Raw genomic sequence first — 27,203 nt, 5'->3', positions numbered from 1 at the left:
CAGGATTTTAGCAAAACCAAAAGCTTAAAAGGTGAACACAAGGTGAATAGAAGATAGCAACATAGCAGAATTCCAATCTTGATTTTAGGAGAACACAGATTTCAGGCTGAAAAGCAAGCTGATCTTAATACCTAGAGTCAAAAATTCTATTTTCTACCGTGAACCTTTCAACTCTGAGCAAAAGCCAAGCCACCCAAGGCACACAGGTGTTCCCAGCAGATAATCTGACATTTCCCCAAGGTGACACACTGTAAATATTTGTTTAACATTTATTTAGCTGAGAACCTGACAGTTGCAACAGAGAAAAAGAGGGCTTTGTCTGGCAGGGTCCCAATCTGCAAGCCCCACTGGGCAAAACAGAAGTCCTGCAGATAACTGGGCCCATCGTTTCTGAAGGCAGTTAGGTGACTCCTTGCTGCTACTGGATCCATGGGAGTGTCAACACAACCCTCCCCAAGGCCCCCAACTGGATTCTCTATTATTACCAAAGCAAATATAAAAGTGTCCCTGAGAAAAGTTATGGTAGATTTAATTTTCTTCTATTTTCATAAGTTTTTAGAGCTCCTTTAATCAGGGCCATGGGCCATGAGTGAACCTGCCCCTTAATCTATGGGAAACTAATTGACCATAAGATGTTGGACTCCTTGTCCCATTTTCTCCACTAAGCTCTCACCAGTCAGTTTAAATATCTCTAGTGATAACAACTCACCATTTCCTGAGACAACATTTCCATATATATACAACTTTAGTATCCATAAAGTTCTCACTTTAGTTAAGTTAGAATTTACTTCTTTATGACTTTCAGTCCCTGGTTCCATTTTTGCCCTGTGGAAGCATAGAGAAAAAGTGTGCTCCCTCTTCCAGTCGTGGCCCAGGAGATTGGAGGGTGGCCACTGTGCACCCTCAGGGCCTCACATCTCCAGGTCCCCCAACTATTCTTCACATGAACAGATTCTGAACCACTATCCTGGTCATTTTTCTTTAAACATGTTTATCACTGTTTTGTTTCTGCTCTGTACATGAACCTTACATCTAAGATTTTCAACTACAGTTGACCTAAAGTCTTTTTAACTGATGCATATGAGTCAGTATTAAAACAAAAGCACTGAACCACCAAGTCAATCCTCAAGAACAATCTAGTGTTTCCTCCTCTATTAGATCCAGGATTTTGACAGAAATGAACAAGAACAAGTTAATGTACTTTAGCTGGTTGTTCTGCCAACGGATGCTCACTCAGAAGGAAGTTGAATCATCTCTGGGAATACCATCCAACTCGATTCAAAGTTGTAATTATTTAACACACATATAGAATTTGATTTATGCATGAGTTTTCAGGAACGTATCAATTATACAAAGCAATGCACAACCATTATCAATGGAGTTTGAACTCCCATTTACCTAGACATTTAGGGGAGCTCCCTAATGGAAGAGTTTATTTATTGATCCATTTATTCCAACAAAGATTTATTGAGCACCTACTATGTGTTGGGCACTGCTCTGAACACTGGGTATACAACAGTGTGCAAAGTCAGTAAGTTCTCTGCCATTGTGGTGCTTATTAAGTAAGACAGACAACATACAGACAAGCAAAAAGGGACACAGCCTTGCTGCAGTGTAAGATAACAGAACTACCGAGGGTGATCAGAGAATATTTCTCCACAGAGATGTCTTTTGAACAGAGGGCATAGATCAAGGGGATAGATCCATCCTGGCAAAGGGAACAGCATGTGAAAAGGAAGCTGGGGAAAGGTGGGCATTTTTGAGAAAGGGCAGTGCAGCTGTGGCAGGGTTGATGACACCAGAGAAGCAAGGAAGGTTTCAAAAGCCATGGCAAAAAGTTCAGCTTATAATCTAAGTCTAAGAGAAAGCCCTTGAATGGGTAGAGGCAGGGGAGTGACATCATCTAATTTGTGCTTTTATTTTTTTTCCCTTTCAGTTTTATTTAGACATAACTGACATACAGCACTGTGTAAGTTTAGGATGTACAGCTAATGATGACCACAATAGGTTTAGAAAATATCCATCATCTCATACAGATACAAAATTAAAGAAACAGAAAAAAATATTTTTCCTTGTGATGAGAATTCTTAGGATCTACTCTCTTTAACAACTTTCATGTAATAACGTACGGCAGTGCTAATTGTGTTTTTATATCATAATGTTGACAGCTAAGTGGAAAATGGATTAGAAGATGAAAAGAATGAGAAAAATATGCAAATCTTGCATCTCTGAAAGAGGTGATGAAGTTTATACCCTCCCAGAAACTCACACACCATCTCTGACTACCATATCAATAATAGTACTATTTATATTTAATAATAATTTACTTATTGTTTATAACAATACTACTTATGGAGAAGTTACTGTGTGCTAGAGAGTGCAGAGCGTATATGAGCACTGTATAAATCATTCTGTTTAATACACACAAACCAACCCTATGAAGAGGGTATTATCACTTTAATTAAACAGATGAGGAAACTGAGGGTCAGGAAGGCCAACTGAAGTGCCCAAGGTCTTATAATTGGCAATTGGCAGAGCTGTGGTTTGAATCAGGTTTCATCTGCCCCCCAAACTTTCAAGTGCATTCTCTGCATTTACCAGATTAATTTCTCTAGGCTCCAGTGAACATATTTATTTGGGAAAAAGCATAGCGCTTTTGAAGAAGTTCATTTGAAGAACCTCACTCTACCTCTTCCACAGTCCTATAGGGATTGAGTACATGACAGAAAACTGTCCGGTAGATCCCAGGTTTGAGATATAATCTTTAATCTCTAGTCATTTAGCTAGATAAGGAATTTTTTTCAGATAATTTATCTATTTTCTTGACTAAAAAGTGGATAGCAGAACCTGACATATCTCATCTTTTTTTTGGACAAGTTCAATTAGGTCCTGCATGAGAAATACTGACCCCAAAATAGATGTATTAGCTAAACTTTGATCAGGACGTGATGATCCAGGTATTGTGCTAAATGCTTTAATATGAGTTTTCTTAGTCAAAAATCAAAAAATATGGAACACCTCACAAATCTGCATGTCATCCTTGCATTGGGACCACGCTAATCTTCACTGTATTGTTCCAATTTAGTATACATGCTCCCAAAGCAAGCACTAGATAAGAATTTTTTATTTCATGTCTACAGATGTTAAGAATATCTGCTAAGCACCTAGGGTCAAATCAACACTCCAGAGGAAAAAAACCAATAGAAAACACATCCATTTTTAAATGTTAACGATTTATTTCATGAGCAAAGTTTCTCTGCAAAGTATTAGAGGATGTGAGTAGGGTGATGATGATCAGCAATATCTCCTGGGTGTCTTCCAGAAGCAAAGCCGAGGCGGGACCTCTCAGGCCAGTTAACCCTGCTTCAGCTTTGATAAATTCATAGACCTATTATTTCAACCCAGAGGGAAAGGGTGATAGCTACATATCAAAAGCATGTGGCTGCAATGTTTGCTTCCTCTTCCAAACACAGAGATTTTAAGTGTATCCAAAAGTCATCCAGGGGCTTCCCTGGTGGCGCAGCGGTTGAGAGTCCGCCTGCCAATACAGGGAACACGGGTTCGTGTCCCGGTCCGGGAAGATCCCACATGCCACGGAGCGGCTGGGCCCGTGAGCCATGGTCGCTGAGCCTGCGCGTCCGGAGCCTGTGCTCCGCAACGGGAGAGGCCACAACAGTGAGAGGCCCGCAAAAAAAAAAAAAAAAAAAAAAAGTCATCCAGAAACATCTGTTATTGTCCTGGCCTAGGAATTGTTCATCTCTCTCTACCTACATGCTGATATTTTTAAGCTATTCCTTCTAGCTCACATATTTTTAGGGCTACCTGAATTGTTTATCAGTCAAATCTCTATATTTTGAGATATATTTCATTGAATCAATATAGTTATGGATTATCCTGTATTATAAGATATCCTTTAATTATCCTGTATTATAGTCCATGATATACACACTTATTTTTTAATAAATGAAACACTTAATGAAACTGTTTAATTAAACTGTTAAAGTTCATTGTTATATAATATAGTTGAGTACAGTTGAGGTCTCAGAGGGACAGGTTAAAAACCATACTACTTATACATCCCACTCTACCTTTTTAAATTAAAGTCTAAGTGTTATTAAGTACCTATTTTCTCTAGGATGGAATATAAGCAATTCTCTATTATTTGAATAGTAGAGTAGTAGAGAAAATGAGTAGAACAAATGATCCAAAATAGTGAAATATAAGAAAAAAATGTTTGATATATAAAAATATAAGAATTATTTTCTACAATACATTTTACCTTTCTGAACTTATTTTACTTATTAAATTTAGCTTGCAGATCTCATGCACATGCTAAATGAAAGCAGGAAGCACTGGTCTGAAAGTACAATCATAAAATTAAATATAATAATGAATGTAATAAAATGTAGGACAAGTCCCTGAATGATACCTGAAAATTGACTATAAATTATTACCCACTGTAACAGAAAATGGAAAACTCTCCTATGAGAGCATTTCTCAGGATGAACCAGGTCAGGAGAAAAACAAATTTTACCTAAAAGTACCCTGAAGACTCTGGGCAGCTTAACTAGAATTTTACAACTGATTTAGCTGAGAGTAGAGATTGAATTATCAGAAAAAGGATGATCAAAATGAGTTAAGAGTCCCCTGGAGGCTGAATGCACTCTCTTTCATTGTCTTATATGAAATTTATATCAGTATATATAAATTTCATGGTAAAGAAAGAACTTTCATGTTAAAGAGAGAAACTCTTTTATATAAGTATATAAATTTATATAAGTATATATACACACTCCTGAGTCCATAGAGAAATTAAAGCAAAGAGATGTAAGTGAAATTGTTTGAAATTAGGGAGAAATGGAATCCAACTCCAGCAGCCTTAAGTATTCTACCTAATTTTCTTTTAATCCATGTAGTATCCTACATTTTTTCTAGAATCCTTCAATATTTAGCATATGTTAGAAATACTCTGTGCTCTCAATGTCATTAGTACTGCCCCTCCTTTCCAATTCACTGATAGCTATTGCTGACATTTACTGAGCTCTTCATAAAAACCCCTGCACTGCCATTTAATCCTCACGTGAACTTTGTAAAGCACAATGATTATCTCCATTTTACAGATGAGTGGGCTGAGACACGCAGCTCCAGAGCCTGTGTATTGAATGGCGACCCCCAAAAGGCACGTCCATGTCCTAACCTCGGGAACCTGTGAATGTGACCTTATTTGGAAAAATGGTCTTTGTAGCTGTAATTAAGTTAAAGACCTTGCGATGATGAGATCATCTTGGGTTATCTGGATGGGCCCTAAATCCACTGATAAGTGTCCTCACAAGAGCAGACGCACACAGACGAGAAGGCCATGTGAAGATAGAGGCAGAGACTGGAGTGATGTGGCCACAAGTCAAGAGTGATTGAAACCACTGGAAGGAAACTGGCAAAGAAAGGAAGTGAGCCTCTCCCCGGGACCCCTGGCACAGTCCCCACCAGACTTTGGACTTCTAGCTTCTAGAACTGTGAGATAATAAATTTCTGTTTAAGCCACACAGCTTGTAGTAATTTGTTATGGCCGCCCTAGAAAATTAAGACAATCACCACGCTATAATGCCACTGTTCTAGGAACATTAAGGGCCTCTCTACTACCATGCCATAGTTTGACTCTTCGGAAAGATCTAACAGAGTTTCTCTCTTTACCATGAAAGTACCCTCCACAAATAATTCTTTCAGGGGAAACATTTTCCTGAATGTGGTGTCTGTTAATAGTGCTTCTATACTTACTTCTACAATTCAGAATCTATTGTTTCTTTTCTACTCAGTTTTTATTTTACGGCAATGTAGGTTTTTTCCAGTTAAAACAATAAAAACCTTCTCTAGGTCCATCCACCACACTACAAATAACTCAATTTCATTTCTTTTTATGGCTGAGTAATAGTCCATTGTATATATGTGCCACATCTTCTTTATCCATTCATCTGTCAATGGACACTTAGGTTGCTTCCATGTCCTGGCTATTGTAAATAGAGTTGCAATGAACATTTTGGTACATGACTCTTTTTGAATTATGGTTTTCTCAGGGTATACGCCCAGTAGTGGGATTGCTGGGTCGTATGGCCGTTCTATTTTTAGTTTTTTAAGGAACCTCCATACTGTTCTCCATAGTGGCTGTATCAATTTACATTCCCACCAACAGTGCAAGAGGATTCCCTTTTCACCACACCCTCTCCAGCATTTATTGTTTGTAGATTTTTTGATGATGGCCATTCTGACCAGTGTGAGATGATAGTGAAGTAAGTCAGAAAGAGAAAAACAAATACTGTATGCTAACACATATATATGGAATCTAAAAAAAAAAAAAAGGTCATGAAGAACCTAGGGGTAAAATGGGAATAAAGACACAGACCTACTAGAGAATGGACTTGAGGATACTGGGAGGGGGAAGGGTAAGCTGGGACAAAGTGAGAGAGTGGCATGGACATATATACACTACCAAACGTAAAATAGATAGCTAGTGGGAAGCAGCCGCATTGCACAGGGAGATCAGCTTGATGCTTTGTGACCACCTAGAGGGGTGGGATAGGGAGGGTGGGAGGGAGGGAGACGCAAGAGGGAAGAGGTATGGGAACATATGTATATGTATAACTGATTCACTTTGTTATAAAGCAGAAACGAACACACCATTGTAAAGCTTATACTCCAAAGCATTGTAAAGCATTGTAAAATTATACTCCAATAAAGATGTTAAAAAAATAATAATAATAAAAACCTTTGTCTATTCAAAACTTTCTTTGTACATTAAATTAGTACAAATAACATGGAACCTATCTGTACTTAAAAATGCAATTCATGTTCTCATTACTACTCTGAAAACTTTCTAACATTTTAATTCAGAAAATAATTGATGTTATATATGATTATGTACTTAACAGTGCTTTGAAATTTTAAAAAACTGTATACTTACTAATTCAGATATTCCATAACATACTTTTACTGATTTACTCTCACTGAAAATTATTACTTCAATATAATATAATATTGAAATTACATTATTTCAATATAATATAATATTGAAATTGTATTACTTCAAAAAGGTGGGAATGCGTTCAAAGGTACAAACTTCTAGTTATAAAATAAATAAGTCATGGAGATGTAATGTACAGCATGGTGACTATGGTTAATAATACCATATTGTTGGGCTTCCCTGGTGGTGCAGTGGTTGAGAGTCCGCCTGCTGATGCAGGGGACACGGGTTCGTGCCCCGGTCCGGGAAGATCCCGCATGCCGCGGAGTGGCTGGACCCATGAGCCATGGCCGCTGAGCCTGCGCGTCCGGAGCCTGTGCTCCACAACGAGAGAGGCCACAACAGTGAGAGGCCCGCGTACCACAATAAAAAAATAAAAAAAATAAAAAACATGTTGTATATTTGAAAGTTAAGAGAGATCTCAAAAGTTCTCATCACAAGAAAAAAAATTTGTAACTGTGTGGTGATGGATATTAACTAGACCTATTGTAGTGATCACTTCACAATATACACATACATTGTATCTTTAGGTTGTACACCTGAGACTAATATAATGTTATATGTCAATTATACCTCAATTTAAAAAAAAAAGAAATGAGCTTACAAGACACAAGTACACCGACTCACATGTTCTCCCCCACCCTCCCAAAAAAGAAAATTCTTTCTAATCCTATTCGATATTGTGCTGGACAGTCTCTGTCGCTCTGCATCTACCCTTCACCCTCCTCACCCTGCTCTGGGCTCCAGTGTGGACCGTAAGAATCACCCAGCATCTCACCCGTACCTGATTTAGATGAGATTTGGGACTTCTGAACTGATGATATTGGGATGAGATTTTGGATCTCATCTATTGCACTCATATCAATTGCTCACCCCTGCCCAATTGTTGTGGGTGAGTTCAGTCGGTAGGAGGCCCTGGCAGAGGAGAGGGCAAGAGGAGAGTGAGGTCAGGGCATCTATTCCTTCTTCTCTCTCCCTGCAGGACTGAAGGGCTGGCAGTGGCTGTGCCCCTCTGTCTCGAGTCACAGAACTTGGCTTGTCGGGAGACCCCCTGCCCACAACTACAGCTTTTTCCAGGTCTGCCTGCTCTTTGCCTCTTTCAAGTCTTGAGTAGTGGAACTGCATCGCATTATCATGAGACCCTAGTGCCTCTCATCCTTACTTGTTCTCTTAACCCTGCCCACACCGCCATAAATCGTCTCTCCAAAAAAATCTTTTCCATCGCCCTTGGAGTGTGCTGTCTTCTACCAGACCCTCAGCGAAACAGCTACTGACTACCCCAGCTGATAACCTCCATCTAATAGCCTGAATGATTTCTTCCCATAAATCAAATTATCCCAGATTTCCCAAAAATGTCTACTTCAAAAGGATTACAACTGGTGTGGGATTTTTTTTTTCCTTTAACAACAACCAAAATAAAAGTGGGTAGCTCGGGATGATTTTGTTCTTCTCAGACACTTCTGCTACCACTGACTCTTATCACTGAATGCTTTTCATTCCAAAATACCTGTCATCACCATCACCGATGCACTCGGGGAAGGCAAGGCTGCAGCCAAAAAGCATGATATGTTGATAGCAACCAAGGCGATGGAGGTACATGAAGAACTTGAGGAACTTCTCCATTTCCATGTTTTTGACAATAGAGAGGAGAGGTGTCAGCGTGGTGTGGTAGGGCAGCATCTGACACTGGCTGTGAGTGATGTTCATGCAGGCACCTGAGAAGGCAAGACAATTATGTTTAGGAAAAGACACATCAGAATTATATGTTTATAAACTCATTTGATATGATAGACTAATGTGTTCATACAATAAAATATATTCTGTAAGTCAGAATGATTATAGATATACAGTAAGGCACATACATACATAGCAGCATTATTTATAATTGCCAAGATATGGAAGCGACCTAAGTGTCCATCAACAGATGAATGAATAAAGATGTGGTGTATATATATATATATATATATATATATACCACGTCTGTATTGTATAATACGGGAAATGTAACCAATATTTTATAGTAACTATAAATGGAGTGTAACCTTTAAAAATTGTATAAAAATAAATTTTTTTAAAAGAAAGCAAGAAAAAAGTGTGTGTGTGTGTGTGTGTGTGTGGTCATGAAATCAAGCTGTCAATACTCACAAAGGGATAGCATCTGTGTGCTGGGAAAATGTGTGGAAAAATACACTCTCACACCTAGCCAATGGGCAATCACTATTCTGGATCACAGCTGGGAAGGGCAATATGTATCAAACAAATATTTTAAACATGCATAGCCTTTGACACTGTAATATCTCTAAAAATTTATAAGGAATTAATCATGGTTGTGCACATGGATTTATCTACAGGGATCTTCATCTCTGCACAGTTTGTACTTTTTAAAAGATAGCAATCACCTAAACATTCAACAAAGGGAACTGGTTTAAAATATTATGGAACAAACAACAGAATGCTCAGCTACATGAAAGATGCCTTAGAAGACTATTAATCACATAGAATGAGGCTTATGATAAAAATTGCAAATCACAAAACAATATGTATACCATGATCCTGCCTTTAAAAATACACGATTATTCAAGGATTTCCAACCCTGCCCATGTTTAGGGTCAGCTCAGAGGCTCTGACCTCATTTTCTTCCAAGCTGGCTCTCCCGAGCATTACCACCTCCATGGCCTTTCCTTCTCCTTCATGCCATAAATTTGCATGGTTGGCCAAAAACTTAAGGGCATGACATTTTTTGGGACCTCATCAAACTCATAATACAAAATGGGAAATAAAAGAATCAGAAAAGAAGAAAAATCCAGATTAAAATCTGTATATAGAACACAGACATAAACATGAATTCAGCTTTGCATGAGGGCCGAGGTGGGGAGTTCGGGGCAAGTTTCACAAGTATGACACTCAAATCTTTTAGGAGGGAAGTTAAAATGCATTTCAGTTTGGGGAGCATTAGAGGCTGGAAGAAGGTATAGAGAGTAGACTTCAAAATGACACAATTATATGTATTGTGCTATAAGCAGAAAAGCTTGCTTAGAGGAGCTAAGAGTAAATTTATCTCCAACAAAAATATGAAATCATTCATGAAGAATTCAGTATTAAGAAAACATTTATTACAAATCAAGCTTGTGCCAGGCACCACAACAGGTACTCAGATCTCCTAGTTCAGAATTATCTCATTTTCACAACCCAGTAAAGTGATATCATATCTATATTACACATGAGGAAATTCAATATCAGAAACCCTAAGACATCTGCCCAGGAGTGCACAGCTATTATGTGGAAATTCCAGATCTTCAAAGCTATACTTTCTGAGAAATTTCCATTTGGAGCCACCTTAAGCTAATGCAAAGGGGGTTATGATGTGAAAAACAGTTCTTAAGGAAGTTAATTCCTAATGGCCCATGAAAGGAAGAGGCTAAAAAGCACATAGTGATATATCACATAGTCTGTATTTAAATGCATAGATAATATACCATGTATTCTGATCACATTTTCATTCATTTTACATTGCATTATTTTCTTTAGGGGTCATCAGCTTTGGGGTTTATACACTTGATTATAAACCATATTTGGTGAGATGACCAAAAGGCTCATTTACCCCACCGAGGCAAAGAAAACACAACACCGAGAGAGCATTTGAAAAATACATGATAATGAGGAAAATCATATTTTGGTTGGCTATACTATGTTCATGGCAGTGTGAGTTGCACAAAAGAGATTTCCTAATAGCAAATTCCCTTGGGAAAAGAGAAAATGATAAAATAATAGTCTGAAACCTTAAAATATGTCTCAAAATAATTGGTATGGACAAAAATAATAATGTCTTATATTTATAAAATGGTTTTCTAAAGTTTTCCAAACCACTCTTATTAGGATTATAATCTCTCATTATAAATGAAGAAACTAAGGCTCTCATAGGTATGTAGGTAGATAGAAAGGTGATGGATGGATGGACGGGATGGGTAGACAAATAGGTAGCCAGGGAGACAGACAAAAAGTGATTTGCAGGGACTTCCCTGGTGGCGCAGTGGTTAAGAATCCACCTGCCAATGCAGGGCACACAGGTTCAATCCCTGGTCCAGGAAGATACCACATGCCACAGAGCAACTAAGCCCATGCACCACAACTACTGAGCCTGTGCTCTAGAGCCCGAGAGCCACAACTATTGAGCCCATGCGCTGCAACTACTGAAGCTTGTGTGCCTAGAGCCCATGCTCTGCAACAAGAGAAGCCACCACAATAAGCCCGCGCACCACAGTGAAGAGTAGCTGTGGTGTACCCGCTCGCAGCCACTAGAGAAAGCCTGTGCAGCCAAAGATAAATAAATTAATTAATTATTTTAAAAAGTGATTTGCAGATGGACACCCAGTCAGTAATAGAAGCGGAACTGATACATGTGTCCTCCACCTCTTAGGACAACATTCTTCCCACTATACCGCAGCTGTCAATAGCAGAGCAAATGCCAAAGCAATTCAAAAGAGCAAGAATTCAATGTAGAGTGAACAATCAGGGAAGATTTAATGAAGAGGAAGAACTTGATTTGCTGGTTGAAAGATATCTAAGGTCTGGACTGGCAGAAGGGTTAAAAACTGAGAGAGAAGCATTGACATATATACACTACCAAATGTAAAATAGATAGCTAGTGGGAAGCAGCCACACAGCACAGGGAGATCAGGTTGGTGCTTTGTGTCCACCTAGAGGGGTGGGATAGGGAGGGTGGGAGGGAGATGCAAGGAGGAGGGGATATAGGGACATATGTATACATATAGCTGATTCACTTTGTTATACAGCAGAAACCAACAACATTGTAAAGCAATTATACTCCCATAAAGATGTTAAAAAAAAAAACAAAACAGGGTACTTAACGAGTGGTAGAGAAAAATTACTACAAAGACAGAATCATAATTGCACGTAACACAGAATGACCAAAACACTTGAATCTGGGCAGAAAGGTTCAACAAACTTAGCTGAGAATTTGCTAACAGCCAACAAATATAGAAGGGAATTACTCTTTAAGACTCTTGATTTCAGGCCTTTTATATTCAAGTAACTGTGTAAATTTCCTATCATTCCTACTGTCTCAACCTGTGTGCCAAATATTCTTTTTTCCCAGAATGTTCCATTGTCTTTGAAACATGTAACTCTAGTTTTGTATTTGTGCACATTCTCACGGGGGGCAAATGAGTTTTCATAAGTCAGCTACATGCTGGGCACCAGGCAGAGTCATTTCTCTGAGGGGAAAGGGAAGGGCACTTTTGGAAATGGACTCATTTGTTGCTGCTCCCTCTAATTTGGTTTTCATAGGGTAAAGAAAAGGGTGGAATGTTTGTTTTTCTTCCCTGAGAATTTACTACTCAGTCTAATAGAAATTAGAAGTCAGGGTTGCTACATAAGAATGTATAAAAATACAATAGATGTAATTAACCATAGCATTCCTGTAGACATCATAATGTGTCTTTTAAATAATAGTTACTTTAAATTGGGGAACTTGGGGAGGAGAAGTTAGAAACAGATCTGAAGAGCAAAATTGCTTCCAGATTCAATGGATTTCTGGTGAAGCAGAAATATTTATTCTAATTAGCTCTTAAGTTCTAAAACAGCACTACTAATAAGGCACGATTTAATAACAAATTTTCAGAGTATGCACTGATTACAAGATAGGTCCCAATTTCAGAAAAAAATTAAATATGAAAAATAAAATGCTGCTTGCATTTGAGAAGATGAGTTTTTGATTTTTTGTTTTCTTAATCTAAGTAGTTTCTAGATCAAACTGGGGCTTTCTCTACTTATATCACATTGCTAATACTTCTAGATGCAGTAATTAGGAAGGAAAGATGGGTCTGTTTTAAGAGCTTTCCTTATGTTCATTTGGAAATTATGATAAATTCTGTGTTGTCTACTTCTGGAATTAGGTAATGTGGAGTTAGAAATTAGTTTCTTATATGCTTTTTTTTAATGTAAAATTAACTTAAGAAACTTCTGACTTACACAGAATTTATTTCAACAATGGGTTCTTTTAAAAATCCATTAAAATCAAATAAAAATCATTTTTAAATAAAAGCAAAATAGTATCTAAACCATAATGATTATAACAGATAATAGTGTTATTAGACAGGAAAAATCTTCTTAAATTAAAAATCATGAAATATCAACTTTCTAAAGTACTTTGCTATCTTTTGTCTAATAACCTAACAGGAAAACTTGGTAATCTTTCTGACTTCCTATTTATGATTTCACACTTAATTGAAGGACTACTGGTAAAGATTCCACTGTAACAGGAGGCAATATTTTAACAGAGCATGGTTGGTTTGCCCTAACTTAGCTAAACTGACTTATTTTAACTCATGAATTTGCTTCACAGGATTTCCTCGTGGAGGCTTCTACATTTGTCTTACTTCCACATCCTGAGAATTCGATGGGGTTGTAAAGGAGAGTTCTCTGTACACAGCCCTTTTCAGTGGTTTGGGAAGAAAGTCATGGCAGGGTTGGCCTCTTCACACGTTTTCTTTTTCATTTCTGCCATCCGGTCTGTCAAATTTTGTTGTTGTTTTCCCAGATGATATCTTTTATTCCCACCTCTACAGTTTAAATCCCAGCCTTTTATGGTTATATCTCCCACTTTTATCTGAATATTTTTGCCCTCAATATTTACTGTAAAACTGTAACACTCCTGGCATTGTTCTTGGCCCTTCCACATACATTGGCTCATTTGCCCTCCTCGCAAGTTACTCAGTTTCACAGCTGAGGAAACAAGGTTAAGTAATTTCCCACAAGATGCACACAGCTAAACCTAAATATCCAACAACAGAGGCATGGATAAAGAGGATGTAGTATAGATACAATGGAAAATTACTCAGCCATAAAAAAAGAATGAAATAATGCCATTTGCAGCAACATGGATGGATCTAGAGATTATCATGATAAGTGAAGTAAGTCAGACAGAGGAAAATAAATATATGATATCACTTACATGTGGAATCTAAAAAAAATTGATACAAATGAACTTATTTACAAAACAGAAATAGACTCACAGACACAGAAAAAAAAGACTTATGGTTACCAAAGGGGAAAAGGTGGGGAGGGACAAATTAGGAATTTGGGATTAACATATATACACTATTATACATAAAATAAACAATAAGGACCTACTGTATGGCACAGGGAACTATATTCAATATCTTGTAATAATCTGTAATGGAAAAGAATTTGAAAATATATATATATAAAACACACACACACATACATAACTGAATCACTTTGTTGTACATCTGAAACTAACACAACATTGTAAATCAACTATACTTCAATAAAAAAAATTTTTAAGTTAAAGATTCACACAGTTAATAATGTCAAAGCTGAAATTCAACTCAAGTCATCCTAACCCAAATCCAAGTCTCTTTCCATCAACAGCTGTGTCCATAATCCAAACATTATAGTTGAAGACATTGTCTCCCCTGAATTTTTCTTTTTTTTTGTTAAAGTTATTGTGACACAGTACTGCTCATTTTATTTTTACTTATTTATTTTTAAATTTATTTATTTATTTTGGCTGCGTTGGGTCTTCACTGCTGTGCATGGGCTTTCTCTAGTTGCAGTGAGCAGGGGCTACTCTTTGTTGTGGTGCACGGGCTTCTCATTGCAGTGGCTTCTCTTGTTGAGGAGCACGGGCTCTAGGCACCGGACTTCAGCAGTTGTGGCACATGGGCTCACTAGTTGTAGTTTATGGGCTCTAGAGCGCAGGCTCAGTAGTTGTGGCTCATGGGCTTAGTTGCTCTGCAGCATGTGGGATCTTCCTGGACCAGGGCTCGAACCCGTGTCTCCTGCATTGGCAGGCTGATTCTTAACTACTGTGCCACCGGGGAAGCCCCTCCCCTGAATTTCTACCACCCTCAGTGGGGCCCAATGAGATCCATGGAGGCAGGTGGGGTCTTTTTTACTACTCATTCAACAAATACTTATTGAGCTCCTACTCTGTGTCAGGCACTGCTCTAGGTGCAGAGCAAATGACATGATACAAAACAAAGTCCCTGCCCTTATGGAGCTTATAGTCTAGTCAGGCGAGACAAAAAACAAACACAAATAAATATTGTCTGGCATTGATATACATAGTCATAGTCCTAATGCTCAGCAAGAAACAAAGAAGCAGATGTGCCTCTTTAAGGAGAGAATAATATCACAATAAATCTATTCTTACTAGGACAGGACAAAGGACTATTAGTTTTGAAAGTGAACTCCTTCCTTAAGAAATGTACCAGGGCTTCCCTGGTGGCGCAGTGGTTGAGGGTCCGCCTGCCGATGCAGGGGACGCGGGTTCGTGCCCCGGTCTGGGAAGATCCCACATGCCGCCAAGCGGCTGGGCCCGTGAGCCATGGCCACTGAGCCTGTGCGTCCGGAGCCTGTGCTCCGCAGCGGGAGAGGCCACAGCAGTGAGAGGCCCGCGTACCGCAAAAAAAAAAAAAAAAAAAAAAGAAATGTACCAGAATTAAATATTCAAGCAGCACCAATATGTATTATAAAATTCAGATGCCAGTCTTTTGATTTCCAATAATTCATATTCATGCTCAAGCATTTTGCTTGTTGCATCCTGTCTTCATTGTTCCTATTATAATATTTAAGTTGTCATCATTTCATATTTACTACAGATTCACAGCCATCAAATAAGAACATCAAAGGGAAGCAAGTGCCTTCCCTCCACTAGATTAATCATAGCAGCTCAGTTGCGGGGGTAAGAAGCCACAGTAAAGGCCTGCTTCAGAGAACCCGCCTTCTCGGGGGACAGCAAAAGTTCCCATAAGCATCCCATTCAAAGTACTCCTGGGCCTCACTATAACATGATCCTAATTTGTTTTCATTATAACAATAGGACTGCCTGTTAAGATCTTGTCTATTTATGTGTTTATTCTCAGTATCCTTCCACATCCAAGTAGACACCTTGTCTTGTGACTAGAAACCACTGGATACCAAAGAGTATACACCCAATAGTTATTCACTGAATGAATGAGATTAAATGGAACAATGTCTTCACTACAAGATTTCTTATTGAACAAGATGGAATTAGACATGAAAAAGGCCAGTATATATGAGACCCTAGGGCACTAATGTTGATGGCTAATATTGTTACAAATATTTTTAACAATCTGTTCCCTAGAACTTACCACGGCACAGGGAACCATCCCATACTGTTCCCTCCACCAGACTGATTCCTATCTTGGACTCCACTCTGGACTATAGTGCAGTAGTTGAAAGTGAAAGAGCAGGAATTACCCTTCGATCCTGTAAAAGGCAAATGTCCCATTATCCTTAGGCATACTCAATTCTTCTAGCATGAGACCTCACCATAGCAGAGAAAAAAAAGGAAGTTGTGCTTACAAGCTGTAAAGGCTGGAGAAAGATGAATAGCTGAGCACCTTTATGCCAGAGCTGCAAAGAGCTCTGAGGAAAGTGTGGGTAAAAATGATCGCTATGGCTGCCAAGACTAGGCTCAAACACTGTAAGCTATGAGAGTTAAGTAAAAGCCAGCTACTCCAAGACTGAGACACAGAAGCCAAAATCTACCTTGAGCCTCGGTCCCACCCACCAGGCTGTGTGACCTTGGGGAAATTACTTCACGTCTTAAAACCTCCTAATCTGTAAAGTAGCAATAATGATGTGAATGAGAGGTTGTGAGGATCAAATTTGTCAACTGAGATAAAAAGCTTATCAAAGTCCTCATACTGCTGATGTTCAACTGATATTTCAACAGCATTGGTGTCTCCAGCAAGAAAAAATAATACGATTCAGAGAGAGGATAGGATGAGATGAGCTTACTTTGCAGTAAAAGCCTAAATAAACCATTAGTATCTATTCAAGTTCCCTCTTAATAAAAAACACATCTTAAATTTCATTTCCACTTATTGTTTTATAGTAAAATAAAACAATTTAAAGCTAAGGAAATAGATGAAAAAAATCCTTGAGTACTTTCTAGGCTGAATGTTTGCTAAGTATTTTATATACAGCATTTTATCTAACCCTCCCACAAGCCTATGAAAAAGCTGTTTTTATTCACATTTTACGGATATTGAGACAGATTCAATGAGGGTGAGAAAGTATTCAAGGTTACATAGATGTTAAGTTGTAGAGTTGAAATTAAAATCAAGTCATGCTGATCCCATAATCTGTTCCTGTCTACTGTATCATTCTGTCAAGATACCATTAATTTTAAACATCGTAAACTTACTTCATTCATTGTAAAATATTTAGATGAATCTCTTTGAATTCAAGCAATAGAGCTGCTTCTCCATGATTAGTAAGCACTAAACCTTCTCAAAGAAAACACTGAATCTGCTATTAAAAACAGGTTACCTGTCCTCACTGAGGGACGAATTGGATTGGGAATGCTTAGTGTCTATTCCTGGCTGTATTATGAAGTCCACCCAGGTCAGGACTACATCAGCAGAGTGAAATAATGAAGGTCATTCTCTAGTCTAGATAACTCACATGAAAAGTAACATTTTGCGAGAAGGATTTCTGGGACAAACCAATTTAAAAGGATATTGTGTACATTGGAAGATCCGCAAGGGGGTTACAGTAGGATAAGAAGGAACAGAAAGTTACAGACAGGACCTCTCTATGAAGATCCTGGCTTTTTAACTAACTCTAAACATCTGTGAATCTGAACATATTAACTATTTTGTTTCTCATAAGAGAAAATCAAAGAGACAAAAGGCACACTTTCTTAATGAGTCATCTGTGACATTTGTAAAAAGTCTTTATAGACATAATCAAGGCATAGGTAAGCCAATGTCTTGCTAACTTACACTCACACAAAAAAGTTGAGTACCAAGGATAATGCTGTGTAAATTATCAGACTTAAGTAAGAACTAGCTACTCTTGCCAGGAGAAACATGAGGTTTAGGGTTTAATGTTCTCTCCACGGTTACATTTATTCCAGACCTAACATTTTTAATGCAACCTCAAGCCTCTTGGTGAAGTCTTTTGCCAATCTGCAAGCTTTCACAGTCGATATATATATATAAATATGTATCTCATTCTCTCCTGTCATTCATACACACATCCATACCACCTGATTCTAAGATGTTTAAATGGTAGCTAAATGCTCATAACTTGATGGAACTCATTCATTCAACAAATTCAATGCTTTGACACAGTGAGAGGCCTATATTTTATTGTAAATTGATTATTCACATCCCATAGAACTAAGTAAGATGTAACATTTCAGCTGTCACATCTCCATCTACCAGTCATTTTTCATTAATTTTAAAAGAACTAGATTGTGTCCCTATGTAATTATCTATCTTAGGATTATGAATGATTGAATAATAAAAATAATTCAAATTTATATGGTGCTTTCAAGTTTGTAAAACACCTTTCCCATACTCAGTATGATGGTTCCACAGTCTGATTCAAATTCTCCTTTATTTGTCTCTATTTATGTGGCCTTTGACAAGTTACTGAGATTCTCTGTTTATCAGTTTCCTCATCTGTAAAATGAAGATAAAAATATCTGTGTTATGGGGTTAGTGTCAGGATTAAATGGTATTTACAAATGCCTATCATTAGCACATATGATAAACTATAAAAGTGTTTGCTATTATTATTATCTCATTTGTGATTCACCGAAACTGTGAACTAGACGGGAGAGAGATTTGTATCTATGTTATGTAAGTAGGAATACTGAGACAGAGACATTAAGCTTTCATTCTGTGCTCTTCCTATATATATAGGATCAAAATTCAAGGTTTCATCAATTGGTTTGGCTTACTTGTAAAATAAAATAATGCTGAGTAATATTTTTTAAAACACTCACTGTTTAAAAACATTAGTTATTCATTGAGAAAATATTTAAGTCTCTATTAAATAAAGGCACTGGGCTTGGTGCTGTGAAATTAAAAAATCAGAACTTGAAATTAGACCACATTTTATTTATTTAGCCAAATTGTACTTTAATACAATTTATTTTATTTTATTTATTTAGCCAAATTGTACTTTAATACATATGAAAATTATTTGTTTTTTAATACCAAGAATGGTACAAATAAATTCTATAATGATGAGAGTATAAGAAATCACTTAGTGGTACATCATGTCCATTGATGTCAGAGTTTATTGTAAAAATCATTACCTCACTTGTGGGTAGTTTTAAACTTCGCTGTTCAAAAACATAATGAGATTTCAGTGGATTTCCCAGCCCTATGTAGTTTTATTGGGAATCACACTTCAGGTTTAGTAACAGTCAAAACTTAAGTAACAGAAGAATAAATGACAGGGCAAACCTGCATACTAAGGTCTGTATTCTACCAGCTAGGTATTGTGATTCTTAATAGATTTATAAAATGCTCACTCAGATAACCCTTTTTAACCCAGAATGCACTAAATTTAAAATCTGTAACAAGTCAGCCTCAAGTTGAGCTGACATTTACCTTTTTATTCTCTGAATTTACAAAGGAAGATTTTACAGGGTATAAGATCGTAAAGGACGGTGTGTTCTACATACTCAAAAGGAAATTTTTTTTTGGCCACACCCATGGCATGTGGGACCTTAGTTCCCCAACCAGGGATAGAACCCGTGCCCCCCGCAGTGGAAGTGCAGAGTCCTAACCACTGGACCGCCAGGGAATTCCCTCAAAAGGAAATGTTTACAATAAATTTCTAGTACTATTTTTTGGAATGCATATGACATACTATTTCTTTTTAATAAATATACCTTTTATCTTATGACAAGGCAATGTAATATTAGAAAGCAAAACATGAGCAACCACTCAACAAAAAAGAGGGAGGGAGGAGTGGAATGGTTCTTATTAGTTATATCCTCAGCATTACCTCCCCATCCTTAACTAAATAGCAGCCATGAAGTTTGGGAGGCCTTTCCCTACCCCCAGCTCCAGGTATGGGTCCTGACTGGCCAATGACAATCAGCTCATGGCATTGCCTGGCACTGTGCTTAGTTCAAGGGCAGATAGGAGAATGAAGTTGGCCCCATCACAGTAAAAACCCAGGAGTACAACAGGCTGCATAATTTAAGCATACTCCGGATAAAATGAAAATGAGGGGTCCCTTGGTCAAACATTATTTTTATATTATTTTATTTATTTATCTCATTCATAACATTTATATTTCTATTATTGCTAATAATTTCAACAAGGTGACAGCATAACATTAAACAGAGTATGGAGTCTGTCTATGCTCAGGGCTCTGTGCAATGGCACAGGTCGGCATGCTTAGGAAGCCAGCTGATCATCAGAGAAGAGTCCTCCCTCCAGGAACCTCTACAGCTCTCCACATAGGGACATTTGAGCAGCAGGCCCAGGATCTCTCTATACCTTTTGGTAAGAATTAAAGGTGATCAGTTTACGAGTGTTGGGGCCTCTGATTCTGAGGACTTCTGTTTTTGTATATGACTTGAACATGTCAGAGGCAGAGATAAGCAAACACACAAGCAACCCTGGCTTTGTCCACACATTCAAGCACTGCATAAAAGGAGTGCCTCTTCCTGGGAAACCAGATGTGTCTGCACACTGCATTTCACCTCCAACTTGCAGAGTCACACATTTCTCCAGGGAAACTGCCCACACTCGCGACTGGTGAGGGGCCCATGCTCTGTCCTTCTAAGTAGCCGCTTCTCTCCCAAGGTTAGCAAGGACGGAAATCATGGTCTAGTGCCAGTGTTCCAACTACTGTGCTGAAATATTTGCTGCCTTATACATGCTTCTAAATTATAGTGTAAACAGCAAGGCTAATCCATTACAAGTCGGTCATTTTGAGTCCTTGATACATAAAGAGTTTCTCAAAAAAAAAACATTAATGACTATATTGTATCTTCACTATGGATCGATTAGGGGAATTTGGTCAGATTAAAGCTGAAGACATTTGTTGGGCATTAAAGATTTTCTTCTTTATCAAGAAGATATTAACAAGAAATTTTGGACTAGTTTCTTCCGAAGTGTTACCAACTATAGTAGATAATATCAATACATTGGTCAGATGATAAAAAATAGGACTGTGTGTGAAACCTGGCCTTGAAAAATATAAATTGTGAAACATCTCCACTCCCTGCCTTTTTCATGTTAGGATGGAAATGAAAATAACTGGAATAGAGGGCTCTGGGAAAATTAAGCCAAAAAAGAGAAACATGGGAAGTTTAAACATGGAAATGAATGTACAGAGTTGGAATAGCAAAGAAGCAGAGTCAAAATGAGTAAGGCTGCCCCAGATTCAAATGGGGCAGATATAATGTGAACCTAGAGAGGTGGAGCTCTGAAAGGTGAAATGGAAGGCAAGAAATACCTGACACAAGGGGGCAATGTTGAATCAATTCTGTTTCTGGAGACACTATAATTTTTTCCTATAATTGAGAAATTTTTTATTATGAATTTTAATAATAATGAATTAAATATTTAATATAGGGTTTAACATATTGGTCTATAAAGACTTTGCTTTCTCTAGGTGATTTTCCTAAAACCATGAAGTACAGTATTTTAATTACAAACTAGTTAGTATCAAAATCCCTTTGTGCAAACAATACAGAGAGCAGCCCAACTCTCGATTATGGGAGCAAGTTTAAACTCTACTACAAATGGCACTAGAAAAAAAACACCTTATAAAAGATCCTGAGAAAATTGATCATATGTTGATAAGGTGAAAGAGGGCACATGTGCATTCACTGTACTAGTCTCTCTACTTTTGTGTGTGATTAAAAATTTCTGTGTAAAATGATTTTTTTAAAGAAAAGATTCTGAAATATTGTTAAGTAAGTAATCTGAAAGCCCACCCATTATAAACCTCCACAAATTTTTGGTAAAATAAAACAAATGTTTTTATGTAAACAGCTGAACTCTCCATAAAGAAAGGGAAATCTCAAGATTGCAGAAATGCAACAGTGAACTGAAAACAAGAGCAGTAAGTATGTGAGATGACATCACAGGAATGAAGAGCACATGGGTGAACATTTCATGAGCAGATATTGTAATGGCCCTGTCTTGGAGGAAGTCATCAGTCTCAACAAAGAGATGAGGCTTTGAATCCATAGGAAGTACAAATAGGAACCGAGGCCCCCCCCCCCCCACACACACACACAAAAAGCAGGAACTCAACTAGCTCAGCCATATGATGAGGGAGCTTGTCTGACTCTGCCTAGACTCTGATTTGACAAAAATCTTTCTTTGGACGCTTCTTACTACAGCTCTGGTGCTCCCATGGGTTTGAATTTACAACTACAAATGTGATCCAAGAATCCCCCAAGCCAAAAGTTAACATAAAAATTGGCCCTGGGACAGTGATATCTTGGGGTGACTGGTCAAACCAAACACAAAATTGTCCTAAGTGACATGCCCTGAATCCAAAAAAGTTTATAATCTAAAGTCATAAAATAAACAGAAAACAATTCACTAGGGGAAGGAATAATAATAATCATTAGTCACAACCAGCAGCAATAATTGAAGTCTGAGAACTTCAAACAATTGAACAATCTGACAGAGGCTATAGAAACAAGTATGAATAAAATAACTAAAGACAAAAAGGTAGTAATTAAAACCATTTGAAAAAAATGACACACTATAAATAAAGAACTAGAAGATTCAAAAAGAAACCAAATAGAACCTCTAGAAATGAAAAATATGTATGAAGATAATTTAATTAGCAATAATCATGCCTTGGATAAACCTCATTGGCTATGATACTGCCACTGCACAAAGCTGAACATTATAATTTAAAACTCAGTGAATAGATTAAAATAGAATATTAGATACTGCTGAAGAGAGAACTAGAGAATTAAAGAATAAATCTGAGAAAATACACCAGAATTCAGCACAGAGATTTATAGAGGATGGATGAGAATGTCCAACATAAGAGTAATTAGAGATCCAGAAAGAGAGAATAGAAAATCAGGAGTGAGGATATATTCATAGGATTAATAGCTGAGAACTCTCCCAAACTGAAGAAAGATCTGAATCCTCAGATTCAAGAAGCACACCTTCTAGACAAGATATATAAAAAGATATCTACAATAATAAATGCTGGAGAGAGTGTGGAGAAAGGGGAACCCTTCTATATTGTTGGTGAGAATGTAAATTGGTATAGCCACTATGGAGAACAGTATGGATGTTCCTTTAAAAACTAAAAATAGAGTTGCCGTATGATCCAGCAATCCCACTCCTGGGCATATATCCAGAGAAAACTCTAATTCAAAAAGGTACATGCACCCCAATGTTCATAGCAGCACCATTTACAATAGCCAAGACATGGACACAACCTAAGTGTTTATCAAAAGATGAACGGTACAAGAAGATGTGGTATACATATATACAATGGACTATTACTCAGCCACTGAAAAGGATGAAATAATGCCATTTGCAGCAACATAGATGGACCTAGAGATTATCATATTAAGTGAAGTAAGTCAGACAGAGAAATCCAAACATCATATATCACTTCTATGTAGAATCTTTAAAAATTGATATAAATGAACTTATTTACAAAACAGAAATAGACTCACAGACATAGAAAACTTATGGCTACCAAAGGGGATAGCAGGGGTGGGAGGGAAAGAGATAAATTAAGAGTTTGAGATTAACATATACACACCACTATATATAAAACAGTTAAACAACAAGGACTACTGTATAGCACAGGGAACTATATTTAATATCTTATAATAACCTATAATGGAAAAGAATGTGAAAAAGAGTAAATATCATATGTGTGTGTGTGTATATATATATATATATATATATAGAGAGAGAGAGAGAGAGAGAGAGAGAGAGAGAACTGAATCACTCTGCTGTACACCTGAAACTAACATGTTATAAATTAACTATACTTCAATTAAAAAAAAAGAAATCTACAATATATCCCTTACAGTGAAACCAGAAAGGCAAAAAATAATAATTTTTAAAGCAGCCAAAGACAAAATCCAAGTTGTCTACAAGGAAACAAAAATTAAATTTGCATTAAAATTTCTGATAGCATCATGAGTACAGAAAAGTGTGAAATAAATTCTTTAAGTGGATGAGTGAAAAAAGATTGTCAGTCTAGAATTCTGTACCTAGTTAAACAATAGTATTGAGGGTGAAATAAGGATAATTTTAGACAAATAAAAACTGGAATAGCCTCCACTGAAAGAACTTCCAAGGAGTATATTTAATTAAGGAGAGAATTTAACCCAGAAGGAAGAAGCAGGATGCAAGAAATTATGGTGATTATTATATTATGTATACTTGAAATCTTTCGTAATATTTGAAAAGAGTGTAACAGCCTTCTTTGTTTAAACACTTCATTAAATTTTGGATGTTGAGAACCACTGGCTACAGTATCTATTTATTCTTATAGAAACCAGAAACCTAGGGCTTACTGCCTCACTTCCTCAAAAACTTAGAGAAAAATAAGAGTATCCTCCAAATTTTGAAATTTGAAAAAAGAAAGAAAGAAAGAAAGAAACCCTACATCTTGGATGCACAAAGGAAATAAGAGAGAAAATGATATAATTTAAGTTAAATTGTATTATTGAATTATTCTGATTTCAGAATTTTAAACTACATATTTGTTGCCTACATATCCTATGTAAATCATAATTAAGATTTTATATTATTATAAGATATGCAAAACTGCCTATGTAATTTAGTTATGAAATGAGGTAAGCAGAAGTGGAAATTTATGTTAAAACAATTATAATGGTGATATCATTATTCAGTCTGTACATAGTACTGTTTAGAATCTTTAATAGCTATTTATATTATTACAAGGCCATAGGTGCTTGTGAAAGGTGAAAGATGTGGGAAATACAGAGTAGTGCAAAGAAGAATATAAAAAGTTACCTATAGTACTATGACTCAGAAATAACCACTGTAAACATTTGGATATATATCATTACTGAAGTCAAACGACCTAAACACAACTTCCAGCTTCCTTACTCACTGCCTTTACAGATGATATTTAAACTCTCTCAACATTAATTTCTTTACTGTACCATGCGGGTATTAACAGTATCTACTTAATGAGGTGTTCATGTAAGGTATATAGTACAATACTTGGCACATAATAAATTTGACTTATTTCACTAGGCTTTTTTTCTTTCATACTATATATCATATATACTTAACATAACATGAATATATTTAACATTACAATGCACTGTACATATTCAATGTACATATTATTTAGTAGCCTGCTTATTCACTCACTAATAGGCCTTGGATATTTCTACATATCAGTATGTATTCTTCCACAACATCATTTTTAATGGTTGTACATTTTTCCAACATATGATGGATTAAGAGGAAGAGGGGGAAGAAGAACAAAAGACTGATTAAAAACCCATAGGAAAGAGTGGCATGGGCTTATAAATACTACCAAACGTAAACTAGATAGCTAGTGGGAAGCAGCCGCATAGCACAGGGAGATCAGCTCGGTGCTTTGTGACCACCTAGAGGGGTGGGATAGGGAGAGTGGGAGGGAGACGCAAGAGGGAGGAGATATGGGGATATATGTATAGCTGATTCACTTTGTTATAAAGCAGAAACTAACACACCATTGTACAGCAATGATATTCCAATAAAGATTTTTTTTTAAAAAAAAACAACCCATAGGAAAGAAATTATAACCCAGAAACAAAAAACACAAACCTTTAAAAATTTTATATATTATAAGAAAGCAACAAGAAAATGAGTTTAACCAAACAAGAACTCAAAGACAAAAGAAAAAACATTGGAATAAAAGAAAATGAGGCTATAACACTAAAAATATTAACAGTAAAAGTATTTAGAAATAATAAAAATTAAAGAAACTTAGGATAATCATTATGAGCACAATTAAGAAGATATATGTATAAGGAAGACAGCAAGTTAACAGAAAAATGTTCCTCTGAATCCAAGAACCCAAAAGTGGAAGAGAAAAACCTTGAAAGATGCTATAAATTTGTTTTCCTGAAATGAAGGAATAACTGAGTCTGCATATGAAAAGGGCAACCATATTTCATTATGACCTCAGAATGACAGACATCAAGATATAAACTATTTAAGTTAATAAGTTTAATAGAATTCTTCAAGAACTGGGCATCAAATGTGTTCTCTGCTCATGGGTTGTCACTTCTTCCAGGCTTTTTTGGTGAACAGAGACAAACTGGTATGTATTTTTAAAGGAGGAAAAAATACTGAGTTTATACCGATATTACCAATTCAAAATTAAGATTATAGGGTTTTAATTTATTTGTCTTTATATTTGTACCTTTTTTCTCTTATGTTGAAAATGTTGGTTCCTGAAAACATGAATATAAATACTTATTTGCTTTCCCCTATAATGTGCAAACAATAGCTTCAAAATAACAACCCCAATATAAGTCTACTTAATGGAAGCTTGAAATTGATTAAAGATTTAAATGGAAGACCTGAAACCATAAAACCCCTAGAAGAAAACATAGGAAAAAAGCTCCTCGACACTGGTCTTAGCAAAGATTTTTTGAATAAAATGCCAAAAGTACAGGCAACAACAGCCAAACAAACAAGTGGAACTATATCAAACTAAAAAGCTTGAAAAGACAACTTACGGAATAGGAGAACATATCTGCAAATCATGTATCTGATAAGGGGTTAATCGTCAAAATATATAAGGAACTCACACAACTCAGCAGCAAAAAACCCCTAAATAATCCAATTTTAAAATAGGCAGAGGATTTGAATAAACATTTTTCCAGAGAAGATATAAAAATGGACGACAGTATATTAAGGGCCAGGACTTCAACATATGAATATTTGAGGGATACAAACATTCAATTGATAATATTCTAACCCTGGCCCCCAAAATTCATTGTCCTTCTCACATGTAAAATATATTCACTCCATCCCAACGGCTCAGAAAGTCTTAAATCATTTCAGCATCAAAGTCTAAAGTCCAAAGTCTCATCTAAATGTCATCTAAACCATATATGGCTGAGACTCAAGGTATGGTTCACCCTGAGGCAAAATTCCCCTTCAGCTGTGAACCTGTGAAACAAGACAAATTATGTGATTCTAAAACAAAACGGGGGACAGGCATGGGAGAGACATTCCCATTCCAAAAGGGAGAAATAAGAAAGAAGGAAGGGGTGACAGGGCCCTACTTGAACACTGATGGTGCTAGATGTGTCCCCACACATTACCTGCCTTACTGCCTCTCGTGATTGGCTGGAAAATGACCACTTGGCCAACCCCCAAACTCT

The 27,203-nt window shown here is 36.8% G+C and overlaps 1 protein-coding gene, 1 non-coding gene and 1 pseudogene across 2 annotated transcripts in view; all 3 read right to left on the bottom strand.

Annotated features, from left to right (window-relative positions):
* The window catches only part of CORIN (corin, serine peptidase), a 216,063-nt gene that overhangs the window by 164,208 nt on the left and 24,652 nt on the right, over window positions 1-27,203 (bottom strand). The window contains exon 3 of the mRNA XM_027103039.1: window positions 8,523-8,730. Within this exon, the coding sequence (XP_026958840.1) occupies window positions 8,523-8,730 (208 nt within the window). The remainder of the gene's footprint in view (window positions 1-8,522; window positions 8,731-27,203) is intronic.
* On the bottom strand, window positions 3,004-3,109 carry LOC113619322 (U6 spliceosomal RNA). Its single transcript, XR_003432355.1, has one exon. It is a non-coding gene; the product is annotated as a U6 spliceosomal RNA (small nuclear RNA).
* On the bottom strand, window positions 22,600-22,709 carry LOC113619339 (uncharacterized; annotated as a pseudogene).

This window comes from Aethalodelphis obliquidens, unplaced genomic scaffold (genome assembly GCF_003676395.1).
Source record: "Aethalodelphis obliquidens isolate GAN/ISIS:26980383/991018 unplaced genomic scaffold, ASM367639v1 scaffold6, whole genome shotgun sequence".
In the NCBI taxonomy this organism is placed as follows: Eukaryota; Metazoa; Chordata; class Mammalia; order Artiodactyla; family Delphinidae; genus Aethalodelphis; species Aethalodelphis obliquidens.
This window is presented reverse-complemented; position numbering and strand designations above follow the sequence as displayed.